At 33.6% G+C, this 18,437-nt stretch overlaps 1 protein-coding gene and 1 long non-coding RNA gene across 4 annotated transcripts in view; both read right to left on the reverse strand.

Annotated features, from left to right (window-relative positions):
• The window catches only part of LOC148606084 (uncharacterized), a 33,469-nt gene extending 16,373 nt beyond the window's left edge, over positions 1-17,096 (reverse strand). The window contains exons 1-6 of one of the 3 annotated variants that reach the window (XM_088544999.1): positions 15,209-16,008; positions 10,315-10,452; positions 8,423-8,466; positions 6,720-6,799; positions 2,254-4,100; positions 1,639-1,787 (exon numbers count right to left, since the gene is read on the reverse strand). In XM_088544999.1, the coding sequence (XP_088401125.1) occupies positions 1,639-1,787; positions 2,254-4,100; positions 6,720-6,799; positions 8,423-8,466; positions 10,315-10,430 (2,236 nt within the window). In that variant the 5' untranslated portion in view covers positions 10,431-10,452; positions 15,209-16,008. Of the gene's footprint in view, positions 1-1,638; positions 1,788-2,253; positions 4,101-6,719; positions 6,800-8,422; positions 8,467-10,314; positions 10,453-15,208; positions 16,009-16,868 lie in introns of those variants that run through there. The other 2 variants (XM_088544998.1, XM_088545000.1) reach the window with 2 other exon arrangements.
• Positions 10,490-14,512, reverse strand: LOC148606085 (uncharacterized). Its single transcript, XR_015915120.1, has 3 exons — positions 13,971-14,512; positions 13,605-13,728; positions 10,490-13,196 (listed from the first exon to the last, which is right to left on the reverse strand). It is a non-coding gene; the product is annotated as an uncharacterized LOC148606085 (long non-coding RNA).
• Positions 17,097-18,437: the final 1,341 nt, after the last annotated feature.

Here is an 18,437-nt window from a genome sequence, read left to right on the forward strand (position 1 = left end):
GCTTAATATTACATGCCAAAATATTGCAATTAGTTTTTTTTTCGTGTTTAACCTTCCAATTCTGTTATGTGTTCCAATTAAAGCATGAGAAAGCCATGGATTATATATTACATTGTTATAAGTGAATTACATTACAAAGTCGGTCATTCCCATTAAGCTAATTATGAACATTCCAATTGGATTTGAAGGCACATTTGTTTTCTATGTATCACCTAAAAGATGTATGAATGGAAATAGGTTGCTTAATTGGCCTTCATCTTTTGCTAATTGTGTTTCCTAAGAATAATAAAGGACACTTGTTTTCAATTTCATTTTGTTTTATTATTTTTTGACTAGATATTATAAAATATAGAGTATCTTAAAAAATGATAACAATTTCTGAACAAAATATTTGTTTCGTGTTGTGAATTTATTACTTATCTATTGAATGATATTATTTTTAAGCGCAGTTTTGAATAATTGAAACTATTATTATTCAACATGGGTGTTCAGAAGTAACATAATTCACTACCAAAACACACTGGGCATGTTCAAAATTTTGTACAGGATGTAAATCAACTTATCAAGAGCTATCTAATGCGTTTTCTTGCAATTCAAACTTTGTTTTTTTGTTAATTAACTCATATGAATTGTTTTCAGTGTCCAAAATGTCTGGCCGTTTTTCCGTCCCTATTGGGGCACTTTAACTGAATTTGAATGTATTACCCTTTATTTGCATTTTATGATTTCTATTTTCTCTTTCACTGTAATTAATTTTGAACTGGTATACTTACTTCATGCAGGCTTTACATTTCAATTAGTATATGAATAGAGAAATGGACACAAGTTTGTAATTCATGTTAACATTTCAGTAGGTATAGTCCATTATATAGATTGACAGAAAAACTCTTACATATTTGGTTCTAAACCTGCTTATGAGAGGTTACTCCTTTAAAAGCATAAAGAAATTTGCAGTATTTATATGGTTAGTATTTTTGTATTTAGGTAAGACCATCAGAAGCTGAAGCTACACAGCCAAAAGTGCTACACATGATGTGCAACTTACGGGTTTGATAATGAGTGAAAGTAGAATGATATCAACTCAGGTTATTGAATTTTAACATCATATCAAACAAGCCTCAGCAAATTAATGAAGTAGAAATCAAATAAAGCGAGTTGATATTTCAAGATATTCAATTTTAACGAGTTTTAAAATCCTTTTCTCTATGATTCCTTTGGATTATTGACAATCAGCTTTTGACATGGCAGAAATTCTAGCAATTGTCCATCTATGACATCTCCGATGGTATCGAGAAAAAAAAAAACATTAGAACATCATATGATCGCTTTCCATCATTCAGGTTTTATAGAAAATATACACGATCACACAACAACCAATTGCAAAGATGAAATTTTCATATCACTTATACGTATCACCTTGTCCATGGTGTGATACACCAAATATCTAACCATCCAAGAAGTAGATATAAAAACCAAATCATAGAGAAATATGATTACTATATGAATTGAGCATAATATGATAATCATATATGTTTTTCATGAAAGTATGACTATCATATGATAATCCTATGAATCTAGCACCATGAATAATGTTTGTGGCACATCTGGCTGTGTAGAACCTTCAAGTATTATACTAACCAGTAGCTATAGGGATGGTAGGCTCTGTCTCCATCAGAATCATCTGACTGGGTTCAACATCAGAAACAATGTCCATATCTTCACCAGAAATGAAACTGTTTATTCGTTCTGAATCCCTTCCACCTAAGGATGCACTGGATTTTCCCCTCCTGTTTCCAACAAACAATTTAAATCCTCAAAACATCAAGTAATTTAAAAATGATGTGATTCACTAAACATTCCAATAATGAAAATATGTTGCTGTGTAAAATAAATATATAGTCCAACTGAAATATGAAAGAAAATTACATGTACCAATATTTTGTGATTGTTGAGATTTTTTAAAAAGTGTTATCACCTTTATCTACAAAAATGTATGTAGAATGACAAAACCTAATCTTCTCAATAATAAAGTAAAACTTTTACAATGAGAATAAAATTTTAACCTTAGTCTTCTTAATTGTAAACCAACAGCTTTCAACTGAAACAAAAAAAAATTATAATTTTAATATCCAATGTGCCTACCAAATAAGTATCCCTATTACATGTAGCATATATGAAATTGGAAATACATGTGTATGTGCATGTACCTTTGTAGATACACTTTTTGTATTTTTATAAATTAATTCACTTAACTGTTTGGAACCTGTTTCATCAGTTCCATTCTCTGTATTTAAGGATGACTGTTGCACACTACAAACACTATCACAATTGGGGGTGTTTGATTGTTGTTTGAAAAGTAGGTTTTTTCCAGGTAAATTGATGCCATGAAATAAATTTGATTGCTGGGGCTGTACATGGTTATCCTCTACAGAAAAACCAGGATTATATTTTCCTTCCTTTGATGATAAACAAGTTTCTTTAAAACTTGTACTCTCTGTAGAATGTGGTTGTTTTTGTTGATTGATAAGTGCTTTACCAGTTGATGTGAACTTTGAGCTGCATGTACATTTTGTATCTATAGTGTTATCAAGGACTTCAGTTGGATTCTTCATTCTAGGGGCAGAAAGGATGCTGGGATATGGAGTTGTGTTTTTGAAGGAAGTATCATACCTCTTATTTTCAATATCAGCATCTTTTACGATGTCAACAGATAAAGAAGCATAACCCATTTCCTTAGTTTTATTAAAACCAATGCTTTGCTGAATGAAAGTGTCTTCCACACTAGAAGAAGTACTTTGTGTGTCAGTGAATAGCAACTGTGAACCATCTAATCCACCTTCTTGTTGAGATTGCATCGAAACTTGCACTGTTTTGAATTGGCAATTTTCTTGTGCTTCTAAAGCATAATCTGTTCCAGAAAAATGTTTAGTTTTCACACATTCTGATGTATCAAGGCCTATAGTTTTACAGTTACCCTTTCTTTTTACATGTTTGCAAAGATCTTCTGGTGGAAGTGTTTCTTGTGAGGAAAGTAAAAGTCCTTCTTTATTAAGAAGTTTCCTTTTCTCAGCATTTGTTGCTGCCTTCTCAATGCAGGTATCAGACTGATCACATGATGTGTCACATGATCTGTTTTGATCTTCATCAGTGTTGGATGGAAAACATTCATGCATCATTGTCTTAGTGGTATCATACTTATTACTAAAAGAAATCCTGGGCAAAGGAAGTGCACCAGTATTTTGAAGAGCACTTGTTATCTCAAAAGGCACGTCTTTATAGTTTGTTTCAATTTTTTCAGGCTGAGTTATTCCCCCTTGACCAGATACTGGAGACCTAGGTGTATTTATGTTGATCAGCACCATATTGTCATTATAACAGTCAGTGTTGTTTTCTAATGAAGTTCCAATATTGTGTTCACCCTGGAAACCAACTGTACAAGATCTATGTGAAGTACCATTACTGCTTTGATTATCTCCCCTTGGTGTCATCTCTCTGAGATATTCATTTGATGATTTATTCAAAACTTTTTCATTGAGTGATTCCAGTTTTTCATTATTTAACATACAATTAGTCAGTGCAACAACTTCATATGGTAACTCAACATAATTCTCCATTCCTTTATATCTTTCTTCTGATAAATAAGTTTCTTGTGAAGCTTCTTCTAAATTTGTTTCAAGCTGGCTTGTTATAAATGCATGAGGTAATAGTGTATGGCTTTCCAGTTCATCAAATGTCAGTTTCATTTTTTTATGTTCAGGTGACTTCAATTCATGACTTAAAAGCTTTGTTTTCTGGCCATGAATTTTTCCCTCAATGACTTCAGTTCTATCGGCATGGTCCAAACAAGCTGTTCTACATTCCTCCTTTTGATATATAATTTTGTCCACATTGCTATTACATGTATGTGTCTGTCTGTCTGTCACACACATATCTCTCACCAAAGTCTCTGCTACACTTTGCCTTGTTAGACTAAACAGATTGAACTTGTTGAGATCTGGAGAATTGTACTTTTCATACAGTGACGGAGTTGATCTCTTTTGGGTTGTTTTCTGTGCAGAGAAGAGAGACTGTGAACACACACTGCTGTCTGAGTCATCATCCTACAAAATGTTTTTGGTAGCTTATGTATTAAAAAACAAAACACCACAGAAAGTAGTTATGAGGCCATCTTTGATTAAATGTAGTGCTCACCTTCAAGAACTAGCCCGAAGCAGAGGTCTAGTAAAAATTGATTTGGGCTAGTAAAATTATGTGTACTTTTCTTGTTTTGGGCTAGTCCAATCCTATACAGTCCTCTATTATTCAGGCCAGTCGTTGAGAATTTTGAAAGATAAGTTCAGTCTATATCAAATTCTGGCCTTTTCAACACAAAAATATGGCAATACTAACAATTTTGAATTGGGTATTTAATTAAAAAAAAATAAAATAAATATATGTTTATATATTTTTTTGTTCTAAGCATTATGTCAAAAAGGGGCTTACTTTAATGATAAAATAATTTTTTAGCTGCCAAAGGGAGATAAATCAAAGACCAGTCACATTTTTTGCATTAATAAAAACATTGCATAACTTTCTCAATTTACACTACTGGTTTATCAGAAAATGTGGTATCAGAGGAGATTTCTTTTCAGATGTTGACATATGATACAGATACAAAGACTCAAATTGGCTCAAGCCTTTTAAGTGTCAGTCCGTGTAAGAATCAGGCAGTAGGTGAAACATGGCATGAAAAACCTATCATCTTGATAGAATAATTTCACTATTTGCACAATAAAGTCAAGAAAAACTGACAAGATTTGGAAATGAACTGAAAATGAACATTTCAAGGGCAGAATACTGTCAAAAACCTTATTTCTCTAAGATTCTATTGAAAAATTTCTGAGCAAATCCAATGATGCAGAGATCAAATAATGGTCTTTTCAAAAAGAGAAAGCACCCTTACATTGTCAGATCGGTGGGATTTTGACATGCCAGTTTCTGTTTTCCCATTTTGCCTGATTTTTACAAACACTTACACTTAATTAACATTGATTGCAGTTTGTATGTTCATTTGAGAAGATTCATCACCAATAAAAAGGCAAAAAACTTAAAAAAAAAACAAACAATAAAATAACAAGTTACTGTTGATCTAATAGGTTATCCCTGTAAATTACTGATAAACTCTAGGCAATAGTCAAAAAGGATTGATTGATTGATTGTTGGGGTTTAACGCCCGAGCAGCAATATTTCAGCTATATTCAGGCGATGAACATAAAATGGATGATAAAATGAACATGAAATGATGATATGAAAAATGGGAGTGGGACACAAGGATAATGGGGTCAACAAATTTTGATTGCCACTGGAAATAGGGAGAAGTGGGTGGGGTCAGGCAATTTAGCCTGATGTGGCTGAGCCCTATGGTTCTTACTCCGGGAGAATACCACATGTGGGTTCTTTAACGTGTGGGGAACATGGCATCTTTCCTAACATGGTGTACCACTATGGTTTGCGGTTAGGTTTTCCTTATTATTGCCTGACAAACCCAGCATGTAACATGCCAGGGGTACCTCATTCCACCCCCTGGGGCACACATCCTAGTAACTGTGTGGGCAGAGTGCCTAGCCCCCGGGTAGGTTTCTGTGCACTATTTAGTCGCCTTTTATGACAAGCTTAGCACTGCTGCGGGTCTATTCTTTTGACACCCAGACCTGCACGGGGTGTCAAAAAGGAAAGTCTGTATGAAACATGTCAACATCAAGGTAAAAACCAAAAAGTTGGAAACCATCACAATGATTTTGACTTGGTAAAGGCATTTCAGATGGAAATACATGTACAGTGCATCCTCAATATATATATCGCCTCCTTTGGGACCAGAACAAACTTTGGTGATATGCAAGGGTGGTGATAGATCAAAGAAATATCTACTGTCAAACCTTGGTAGTTCAAACTCCAAGGGACCATTGACATATGTTAAGAGTTATCGCGAGTTCGAGAAATTGAAGTTGATAGATTTCCAGATTATTGCCGAGTTCGCCTTTATCGTTGGCTTAAATTCCTACAATGTCTTGTTAGATCTTTGATATTTACCATTCGCTTTCAGAAGGTTGTGATGATATATGACATTAAAAATGCTGTGTTTGCTTCTAAAAAAAACTGCCAGAGTTCAAGTTCCTTAATCAATAATTTTGTTTTCATCTGATTTTCCTTGATGCTTTCATCATGCCAACTTCAGAAGATTCTTGAACTTCAATCAGTACTATGTTAGATTAAAACTACCTAATTAGTGGTAACTTAAATAATACCAGTAATTAACTAAAATGACACTTCAATTATGATAGGGTTTCAGTTTTCACTCCTTTTATACCCAAGCTGACAAATTCTCTGAAGAGTCAGAGTTAGTGAGGGTTATTCACAAAAATTTATTACAGAACGGACTGACTAGTCAATTTGAGTTGGAGAATTCCAAGGTTGTTAATATTGATTATAAAGAAGAAAAAGTTGGTATTTTGATTTGTGTTGGAGAAATCCCAGGTGTTCGAGCCATCCAAGTTTGACTGTACATGCATATAGAAACTACAGTAACTTTGCAAAAATGGGCCTTGAAAAAGTAAAGGACCACCAATAAAGGGGATATTATAATGGAGGTGCACTGTAATTGGTTACACCAGGTCTTATACATGTATATCTTCATGCTATTGAATACTGATTTGTTGGTCAATGGACTTTTTATCTTGTACCTTACTGTTCTGGTTTGATCTTCTGAGACTTTCTGTCAGGAATGATGAACTAATAACAGGTATCAAAGGAGAATAAGTCTCTACAAAGACATTGATAGAAAGATATCATGATTGCTACATAATCCTATATGTGCTGCTACTGCTAGGATGTCAAAAGGTATTATTAAGCAACATGAAGTACAAAAACTATAAGAAAACTTGTCAAGTCTCATATACATTGTAAATCGTGGCTTTGTACAATTTTTTTCAACTTTTGAGCAGTTCCAATAGGTATAAACCTGTATCCCAAGTCCAAGGCTGGTAAAAATTCCTCTTACAGGTCAATAAATATCCATTCTGTAAACAGAGAAACTTTTGCAGTCTTTTCTCCATTCAATTCTTTTTTGCAATGTCTCAGACAGGTTTTATTGAATAATTAAACATATTATATGGATTGATCATCATAACAGCTCTACTTCCATGTTACATGTCTTACCGTGAAAAAAAAAAAACTGCTACTTTAATTTCTCAGTTAACAGTATTAAAAATTCCAAAAATATGGTTTTGGCCTGTTGATAAACAAGAGGCTCCCAGGAGCCTGAATTGCTCACCTGATTGAATTTCATCTTTAAAGATATTAGCTGAAAACTATAAAAAAAAAAAAAAAAAACCTGTCATTTTCCCCTTTCAAGGACAAAAATTCTTACAAGGAATCATCAGACAACTTTTTTCTCTGAAGACTTTTGTAGTCCTAATAATAAGAATCATTTCAGCTATTGAAAGAATTTGGCTAACCCTAACGGTTTTGGGGATATATGAAAAACTACTGTCTGACCCTATGTTCTATTTTTAGTAACAGCGGCCATGTTTTTGACAGATCAAAAATCCCCATATCAGTTCTATGCAGGATACCCCAAAGAACATTCATACCAAGTTTGATTCCAATCGTTACAGTAGTGTCAGGCGAGAAGATTTTTGAAAGAATAACAAAAAATAGCAAAAAATGTTGAAAATGGGCAAGAACTCCAACATGGCTTATCAGATTACAATGAAAAATTAACCACAGATAGATCTCATCATGCTGAACATTTTTACCTGGTCAGATTTAAGATAAACCTAATGGTTTTGGAAATATATGCAAAAAACTACTGTCTGACCTCTATGTTCTATTTTTAGTAACGGCAGCCATGTTTTTAGACAGATCGAAAATCCCCCAATGATGATCAGTTCTATGCAGTTTGGTTCCAATTGGTCCAGAAGTGTCAGCGGAGAAGATTTTTGTAAGAAATAACATAAAAAATAGCAAAAAATATTGAAAAAAGGCAATAACTCCAACATGGCTTAACAGATTAAAATGAAAATTTGACCGCAGATAAGTCTCATCATGCTGAACACTTTTACCCAGTTCAGAATTTAGCTTAACCTAACGGTTTTGTAGATATATGTGAAAAACTACTGTCTGACCCCTATGTTCTATTTTTAGTAACAATGGCCATGTTTTTTGACAGCATTCCAACCAAGTTTAGTTGAAATTGGTCAAGTAGTGCTAGAGGAGAAGAGTCTTAAAAAATTGTTAACGACGACGACAGACGCAAAGTGATGGCAATAGCTCACATGACCTTTGGCTAGGTGAGCCAAAAATTGACCCTGAAGAATGGTTAAGAACTCTACTTTACCCTACTAGAGTCGGCTAGAACATTTTAAAAGTGTAAAACTAAGTTTACCTGTCATGACTCTGGAGTCTTCTAATTTCTTAGATGACACAAATCTGAAAAGTTAAAAATACTCAATGATTTTTTTTTAATCCTCTATCACTTAGCCGATGGTCATGTTTTTTTTTATTATTAGTACCTATATACAGAATTGGAAATACTAGCTCAACCACCAGTCTGTGACAAGTAACTTCTGGGCAGGGCTGGCTAAAATTTAGCAAATTTTGACTGATTTTATAGCTAAAATATGAAAAATTCAAGTTCAGGGCTGGTTATGTTTTTCAGTGAGTTTCTTACCTTGCTATATAACAGCATTATAGGAGAGAATAAAGGACAAAGCAACAGTGGAAATAAGAAAATTTGTCCAACTGGTCAAGTGAGCAAGTCTTGATAAAACTGAAGAGGCCCATGCAGAGTAAATGTTGATACAAATGTACTTGCACTTACATGCTGAACACAAAAATCCATAATTTGTTGCCCCAAAGGCCAAAATATCCATTTCACTTTAACTTGCCCATCATGAAAGGAAACAGAGAGTAAAAGGCTTCTATTGGCCTAAATAACAACGGAAATTCAATCAAGTGCTGAAAGTGTGTATTGTGTATTTAAGACTTGAATTCATTACAACTAAGAAACTATAAAAGACTTCTGAAAATTCTTGCATTAAAAGGACAAAACAATTGCACGAAGTTTATAAAAATTCAAAAATTCTGTTCATATTGCACTTCTTGGCAACTTTCCAGGCATATTTCTGGCAAGGAAATGATGTCCACATCCAAGAAACAACTTTGTATTTAGTGAATTCATTCATTATTGCATAGTTTTTCATATGTGAAAATATAATGCCGTTTTTTTTGGAATGTGGACATACAATGTAGATTTCTGGAGGTAAATATGTAAAAAAAAAAATGAAATTAAAAAACAACAAAATTTTCTGTAATAAAATGATGTATAATTGTGCTACTATAGTGATGTTATTACAATGAACTAAAGCCATGAGGCAGCATTAATTTTTCTAATATTTATCTATTTTATTATTTTACAATTTTGACATGTATATTACTGGTATTGCTTATTGGGTCATTTTCATAGCCTAATGTCCCTACATCTTTGCTTTCTGTCGGCCAGCATACAACAGTTACACCTGGACAGAGGGCACTTGACCATTTGTAGTATTAATTCGGTCAAAAAATGATAAGCCTGTTTCCTGCATTTTATGGCCGTTTTGACTCAAGTACTGTTAAAGTCTAAATTGTTTCCCAATTAACTTAATGTAAAATGTTTTAAAAAATAAATTAATTCCCCCACCTACCATGCATCCACCCTATTTTTATCTTGCTAGTAGTGCATGGAAACAAGACTATTGGTCTTATATCCCTTCACAACTTCCATGGCAAGGGATAATTAAATGAAATACTATACTAACTCTACAAAGTAAGTTCCTTTCACTTCTTACTGTAAACAGTGTTAGGAAGCATATGTAACTTCAGTAATACTAGCTATCAACAATTATTTAACCCTCATCAAATCAGACTCCTTTCTACTTTTGAAGTGAATGCAGGAAGTGTGACAAAATGACTGGAAACAAGGTACCTTGGGTTAAAGATTGTAGTACAGTACAGAGACATGTATACATGTACCGTGACTGATCAATGACATGGTGGTGTACCACAAGCACTTATAGAGTGGCAGAAAATACCTTTATAGTCTATGAAGAGATTTTTATATTTTTTCTTTATTTAAGGTGGTACAGCTTACCACTCACAATACGAAAGTTTAAAGAAGGTAACAAAAACTTCTTATAGAAAAGAATTTCTTGAGAACCACTCTAAAAGTGGTACACCACTATGTTGGTGTTCAGTCATGGTATGTCTCTTTCTGTACTGTATCAGGTAAAAGCAAACCTATGCAAGAAAGGGAATAAAACAGGTGACCTCTCATCTAAGACATTAGGGGTACTGTTAGTTACTATGGAAACATCACTTCCAGCATCCTCTTCATCACTCTCTTTATTATTCATTTCTTTTTTATTACCATGGAAACTAAAAATGAGGTAGATACATGTATGCATTAAAAAAAGTAAGACAACAATACATGTACATCTAAATACTTTAAACATGCTAATTCACCTTTAACACTATAAAAAAAACAGCAAAAACTGATACATGTACCTGCAAATTAAGGATGAAATGCTTCATAGCAATATCAATGCATCATACTTTCGGTCACAATATGATATGATACAGATCTAAACACAACTTTTTTTAAACAATTGGTGAAATTACTAAGCAAGTAGTAAAGACGGACATGTCTTATTCTTATGGGGAAAAACCAACTAATCTTTGTTAAGATTAAAGCTATTCACTCTAGGAATGAAACCTGGCTCCAACAAAATTCATCAATTCTAAATCTGTTGAATATTTTTATATTTTTCATTCCAAATTGAAGAAATATAAAACAATATATTCATTTGCTGTTGTGTATCATATGGTCACCTTTGTATCACAATATGTATCATATTGTGGGGTAGGTGTATTGTTACAGCCCTACCACAAATATATTCACTTGACAGAGTCTGTGAATATTAGCAACTGCAAAAATTAATTCCATTTGCAGTAATCTGTTGGAGCATAGACAGTTACAGAGTTAAAGTTGGGATATTAAAGTACTGTACATTATGTAAAATGAACATACTTATCAAGTTCATATGCATAAAACGACTGTAGAGATGTTGAAAAAGCCTTAGAAAATAAGTCCTAATGTTTCCTGCTACCAGCAAGAAAAAACTAGTGGCCAGGCAGGTGGAAAAAATTATTTATCAAAATCATTTTACATGGCGTTGATGGTAAAAAGTTTTAGAATTTACCTGTGCTTGAGCCACAATGACTATAAAATGTTTAGAGAAGGGATAAAGAAAACGGGTAGGTAAGGTAGCAGGAAACAGATTATTTTTTTTCGGCCTGCAAGTCAAGCCCTAAAAAATTGATTACAACAACTGATCACTAGAAAATCATCAGGAATGAAACATCAACAAATGTAAATTTACGGCTTTCATGTGACTAAAATTTTTACTTTAATTTTGAAATGAAATAAGTGTGACACCAACTTCAGAATATAATAAAAACCAAATCTGTAAAAATTGATATTCAAAGTAATGTCTTTTAACAAATCATTTTGGTACTTTCTATTACAAACTTGTAATCTTCCATACGATCTTGGTAATACAGTTAAGGATGAAACTATTCATTGTGGTATCAATGTATCACAATACAATGCAATAAAGGTCAAAATACAGCTTTTATTTCAAACAGCTGAGGAAATTACTATGCAAATAATTAGTATGACACGTCTTGTGATGAGAAATACATTAATTTTTGGAGTTAGAATCAAAGTTATAGACAACGGTTTCAACAAAATTCATTATTACTAAAACTATTGAAAATTTGTATTCAAAGTTGAAGAACATGCTGTTGTGTATCATATTGTCATCTTTGTATCACAAGATAAATCGTATCGTTACAGCCGTAGGTACAGAGTTATTCAATAAGATGATAAAGACTCTAAGCATTACTATAAAGTCAAATACATGTAATATAGCTATGTATTTTCTTTTTTTTAACTTTTTTTTTCAAGTATACAATTTTTTTATCATTCAATTTTTGTTATCATTAAAATTGTTTTATTTCATTGTTTTGAATACTTTCTTATTTTGGCACTTCAAATTTCCTTTTTGGATATATGAATAATGTATTTTTAATGCTAACAGTGTTCCATATGTCAAATTTGGCAAAACCTGATTGCGAACCATAGTGGTGCACCGTGTTGGCTAGGTATCACACTGTTTTATGTGTTCTCTGATTACGTGTTCATTATTCTGTATGAACTTTGTACTTGTGTAAATATACATGTATGATTTCACTTATTTGCTGTAAATCTGATAAATGGCACCCCAGTGGGCACGCCACGTGGATTCAACGTTGAAATCATGTCAGTTCTCAACGTGGAAACAACGCTGAAAAATGGTATTGAAATGAAAATTGAAATGACATGGAAATTTGACATTGAATCAACTTTACTTTAAGACTTAAAATCCACGTATAAAGAACGTTGAAAATTTACTTAACATCCATGTTGAATTAAGGCTGATCCTTAACGACAGGGATTGAGTTGAAATAGGCCATGTTATCACCAAGAAGTTTTTTTATTTATCTTTCGTTTTAGTGATGCAACAAAAAATTTTCTTGTACATGTATATTTAGTGTATTTTGTTGAATCCTACTCAACATCATATGCCTTTGAAACACTGGTTAAATAATATACCTTCTCTAAAAGTTGGAACCACATTCAGTTTACAGCATACCAATCAAGTTTGATCTCAATATTAATAACAAATACATTTGTAACTAAAGGTAGGACTGCGTATCCTTTGAATCTTTGAAAGTTTAAACTGATATGGCAATAATTTAACTTTGTAAACCTTCATTAATGTTTTACTGTAATATATTTAAATCTTACCTCATTGCACTCACAGTTACAAAAGCCTTTCATTGCTATATATACATGTACATATTATATTTGAAATACACAACTTTTTTCAACAGTTTCTACCCATTCAACTTCATGTAGTTCAACATAAGAAGTAAGTAAACAGTCTTTCAAAGTAGATTTTATGTAAACAATAATGTACATGTATCAAAAACATTTCTTATAAGTTCTGTGAATAGAAAGTTCTTGTGCAACAACTTGTTTCTTTATCCATCAATGTGAAAACTCTGACCTTGCACCTCTGAAATAAAAGTATATTTTCTTTACCATTACGCTTTAAATAAATAGACCTCTATCTAATGTGAACATTACTACTTTTACGTGTTTTGATGTACATGTTATTCATGCATGCAATTTGTGCATTGTGTCCTTGTTAAATCATATACAATTTTTGTTTCAATTTGATACTAAAGAAAATACACAAACTTAATGTACATCTACATATTATGCCTGAGATTCCTAAATATCATCACATTCCATTGAACAGTTAGGGAGGGATTGCACTCGGAAGATACAAGAACTTACAATGAGAAAATTATAGGAGGTGACATGCCGGTTGTGATTTCTATATGTTCAGCCAAGGAATATAAAGACTAATGAATTCATCCTTGAGTTTGTAATATTAATAACATATTTAATATGTACTTACAAGAGCAGGTGTTATTACATTGTAAACTCTTCCAAGTGTTACAAATTCTTTCTGTACAATATTTATAATCCGTGGCATTGAAGACTGTAACTTCTTTTCAACAACTCAGTGCTACTTAAGTGTCCTGGAAGTACAGGTCTATTTGATAAATCCGATAAAAAGCAAAATAAATATAAAACAGAAAACATCTCCTTGCAATAATCCGAATTAAATAATTTATCAACATGGAATAAAGTCAGCTTCGCATCAGGATTCCCTCCCCCTTTTTTCGAATAACAGTAATTATACTAAATTTATCATTATTAACACGAACTAAGATTATAAATAAGCAATCTTGTCACATGTATTATTAAATAACTCACATACTGTTAAAGAAATGGCTCAATCTGCTCTGTAATCAGCGTTTTCTTCTCGTTCTTCGCAATTCAAGTTTGTTTACATCTTCAAATTTGAAGAAAGCGGACTGTCGAAAAGCGCATGCGCAGAGTGAAATTTAAAAATGCTATTCGGAAGACCTCAGTCATTTCCTTAAGATTATATCGTACAAGCTGAAAGGCCAAGTAGTTCTGATTGCATTTAGTACACATTGGCAGTAAATTTCAAAATTATTTTAAAAATTTGTTTTATCACATTTGACAAGTAATCAGCGTCAGTGTAATTACAATGTTTTACAATACATCACATCTACATATATTTATACTCAGTTTAGAATACTGAACTGTTCCATAACAGTAAGCTTTTTTATTATCTCTTTAATATGACTCTGAAGTGGAAAAACCGTGGATGAATCAATGTTGAAATTATTGACACGATTTCAACGTTGATACAACGTCGACACATCCATGTGGATTTCATCGACGCGGAAACAACGTACACATATCGTTGAAACATCAACATGGAATTTATCCACGTGGATACGACGTGGAATTGACGTGGAATTGACGTTGATATACGTCACCACCAAACATCCAACATATTTCTACATTGATTCAACGTGGGGTGCCCATTGGGACTATAATATATTAGTATAATTACAAATGTACATGTATTATCATAATAATAAAAAAAATTAATGTTAAGTTTATATACTTATTGATTTATAAAAACCAAGTAACATTAATTATTTATAGTACTATGAATTAGGACTGGCAAAATATCCTATAAGACTAGATTACCACAAGGATTTAAAATGAACTCCTTGATGACCAGATCTGGTAAAATTAACACTTGATGGATATTCATTGGTGTATGGAAGAAACTGTTATGAACTGTAACCCTTCAACTTTGAAATTAGTGTTAGAAACTGATTTTTTATGTGACCATAGAACAATCATAATTTTACATAGACAGCATTGTACATTTTAAAGCAACTTGAGCAAATTTCAGCATAGACCTGCTTAATTTTATGGACTCGGTCCTTAGGTCTACTGCTAGTGCTAATTTCTTCCACTGTGTCTGTGCCTGTGGGAGGGGTGCCAGCCAAGATTCCTCAGAAAAAAGGAGAGGAGGTGCTAGAACACAGTGATAAAGAGACCTGTGTAAAGATTTGTGCGTGGATTCGATCTCATAACATGTACATGTACCTTGTATGGTTAGTTACCTACATGCTACATATAAATCCAGTCACAACAGCATGTCAAAATTTCCCGCCATTTTGCAATTTTGGGATCATCTAAAACTATGAGTACAAACACTTGTAACCGGGACGACAATTCCCCCAGTTCCACGTCTCCAGTTCCAAATTCTATGTTCATGGTTCTTACGGTCCTGGCCTAAGTTATTAGACCACAAGACAAACGCAACATTTATTTCAATATATGCAAGGCTCTTGCTGATCAATATTAGTGTAGATAATTTACAGATGTTTTCACAGGTGCCTCTGAGGGCAATGAGTCCATATCTTTGACAATTAACTACCCGTCCCCTGTTGTGAAAATAAAAATAGCAAGAAATATATAGGAGAGTTATTTGTGATGTAATCTCTGTTCTGTTCTGTTCAGGTAGTTTTTCCCGCCTTAATTTGGAGCGCTTCAATTGAATTAAAAACAACTCATTTGCATCCAAAGGGAGTATATTTTGGCGTAGTCATAATGAAAACAGATCGTTTGGTGCATAAAAGTTAAAGAGTTCATCATCCCAAAAAATGTCAAGACGTTCACATCATCATAGCGTTGTAAGTAAAGTTCTGTTTCGTGTTACCGGATGTATAAGCATTTATATTGGAGCAGTAGCTAAAAAGTTATGTAACGGTAGTTTAAAAGTCATTTCACACAAAAAGGTAAAAAGTTAAAAATTTGCATCACCTGAACATGATTAAAATGTTCATATACAATGTAATTTGCTTGTAAAATGTCCATTTTATGCACATGTTCATTTTCGAAATCACGCACAGTACACATCACATGCATATTTACACACACATACATGTATATTGTCTAAAATCTATAAAAAACCCCAAATTTTTATTGAGCCAAATTGTTCATTTGAGCTCATGTATGTTGAGCATGGTGACACTGCGCTTTTATGAAGCCAATAACAATCCCTGTGAAGCGCTTTCTATAACCACAGGAGTTCTTCGACGTATCTCAGATGTATCACTCTCCATTCATCTAAAGCCTTGCGTTGTAATACATGTGCAACGATAATAGGTAAATATGTCAAAGAGAAAACAACCCTACTGGGATAAAAATGTCAGCCTATATAAGGCCACGTACTGAACGCCGAGGAAACACTCAAACCATAGGGCAGGCTGCAGCTGGCCACAAAACATCATCATACACAGGTACAGCGAAAGGGTTGTTCCTATATACATTGTACTCAAGTGACATCAAAATAAATTAAAGGTGAACAACAAACAAGACATACAAATGATGTGATCAAAACTCTCCCAATTTAAAATTGCAACTGTGGAAAAAATATTACACAATTAAACACACCTACAAATTAGTTCAAAAAGGTCTGACTCCCTTGTTACAGAAATAAAGAAACGGAGTATGAATTACACAAATGAACACACTAAGGACTACTAGTATTTAACTGACATGCTAGCTCCACGCCACTTTAAAACTACGGTACATAAAATGTTCTATGTCCTCTATATGTTCTTTATAAATTTTTCATCGCCCTGCGCAGGTACATTTTCTGAACATGTATGTATCTATAACGAGCCTGGCTTTAACCTCTGCCTTCTGTATCTCATGCTTTCTGTTTTTGTTTTATAGATATCCAAATGTTATGTGGAGTTCCAATTGGTTGTTACTGTACCTCAAGGTGACGCATAGTTGTCTTTGTAGCCTTTTCAGCACGCAATACTTCTCATTCCAATATTTATTGACGGCTTTCCTTACCACTGACTTCCATACATTCTTGCTGGATGGATATTTGAATAATCTCAATTGGACTTGGCAGTTGATATTTCTCAAAAATACGTTCGACGTTGTTGACAAATAAATTTCCTGGTTCCACATTCTGCATATCCCATAGTACAATTTGTTTTTTCGATAGATGTGTCTATATTTAGCCTGGATATCCTTTAAAGTAAATTCATACAAGGCTTCTTTTGGTTCAGCCACTATTAGTGTGTATACTGTGGCAACTGCTGTACGGTCCGGTAGGCATTGGAAATGTCCTAACATGGATCGTTGTACATGTTCTAACTTATTCTGGTGAGTGTGTGTTGGATTTTGTAGTTCTATTCCATATATGGACCTCGGAAATACATATACATTCCACATTTTCAGTTGGACACCTGGTGACATTCCTGATCGAACATGAAGACCTGATCCTAGAAGCGCATAAATAGTTTTTCGCCAATGTTGTGCTCTTTCGTCAACATTAACTTTATTATTTTCTTGATGAGTTATTCCAACATGTTTCAGAGTTGGAACTCTTCTTACTTCGTGTCTTTCTACCGTGTAGCTGCTTTCTTTGACATTTTTGGCTTTTGTGATCATTTTTATAACTTCTGTTTATCCTGGATTAAGTTCGACGATATCCCGTCTGGAGTTAAATTGTATATATTGAACTAAGTTGATCATGGCTTGCATTTTAGTATTGGTTCTAGCAAGATTATGTCGTCTGCACAGGCTGGGAAGGCTACATTTATTTGTCCGATTTCGCACATAGGTTAATGGTTGTGATACTATTTAGTATCGTGTTGTTGTAACGTTTGCAGTAGCGGATCCAGGGGGGGGGGAGCCCGGCCCACTTAGAAAATTATAATTTTTAAAAATTGTTGAAAAATTGTTCAAGATACCCTCAGAATGCAGGATTTTACGTTTAATATCTCGAAATTTTATTAGGGGGGATGCCCCCAAATCCCCTAGCAAATTCGGATCATCATAACCGGTGATCCTGTCAAAACATTTTTTGCCCCCCCCCCTCTTACCTAAAACTCTGGATCCGCCACTGGTTTGTATAATGGAGTAGATAGTTCTGCTCCTTTACCTTGTATTTCACGTTCGTGTACATGTTGGATAGTAGGGTACACATGTCCTTACAACTCCATCGTGGTACAGCTTGTTTAGCAGGATATCACGATTTTCTGTATCAGCATCTAACGCTAGGACCTCCAAATCCTTGTCTGTGTTGCGGAATATAGCTATGGCCTCAGCTAACTCATTATAAATAATGTGAATTTACTGACAGAGTTCTCTGTAAAGCCTGTTTGGAGTGATTTGTTTGTAGTTTTAAGATGTTTTCAAGCCGGTCTTTCAGTATTGATTCTAAGAATTTAGAGAATGTGTTGGTTACTACTATCAGTCGGTAGTTTCCAGGGATGCTTTTCCCTTTGCCCTGTCTAGTATAGGAGATAGAATGCCACTTTTCAGTTTC

This window comes from Perna viridis, chromosome 9 (genome assembly GCF_037379345.1).
Source record: "Perna viridis isolate PV_CMFRI_1.1 ecotype Kerala chromosome 9, ASM3737934v1, whole genome shotgun sequence".
Lineage (NCBI taxonomy): Eukaryota > Metazoa > Mollusca > Bivalvia > Mytilida > Mytilidae > Perna > Perna viridis.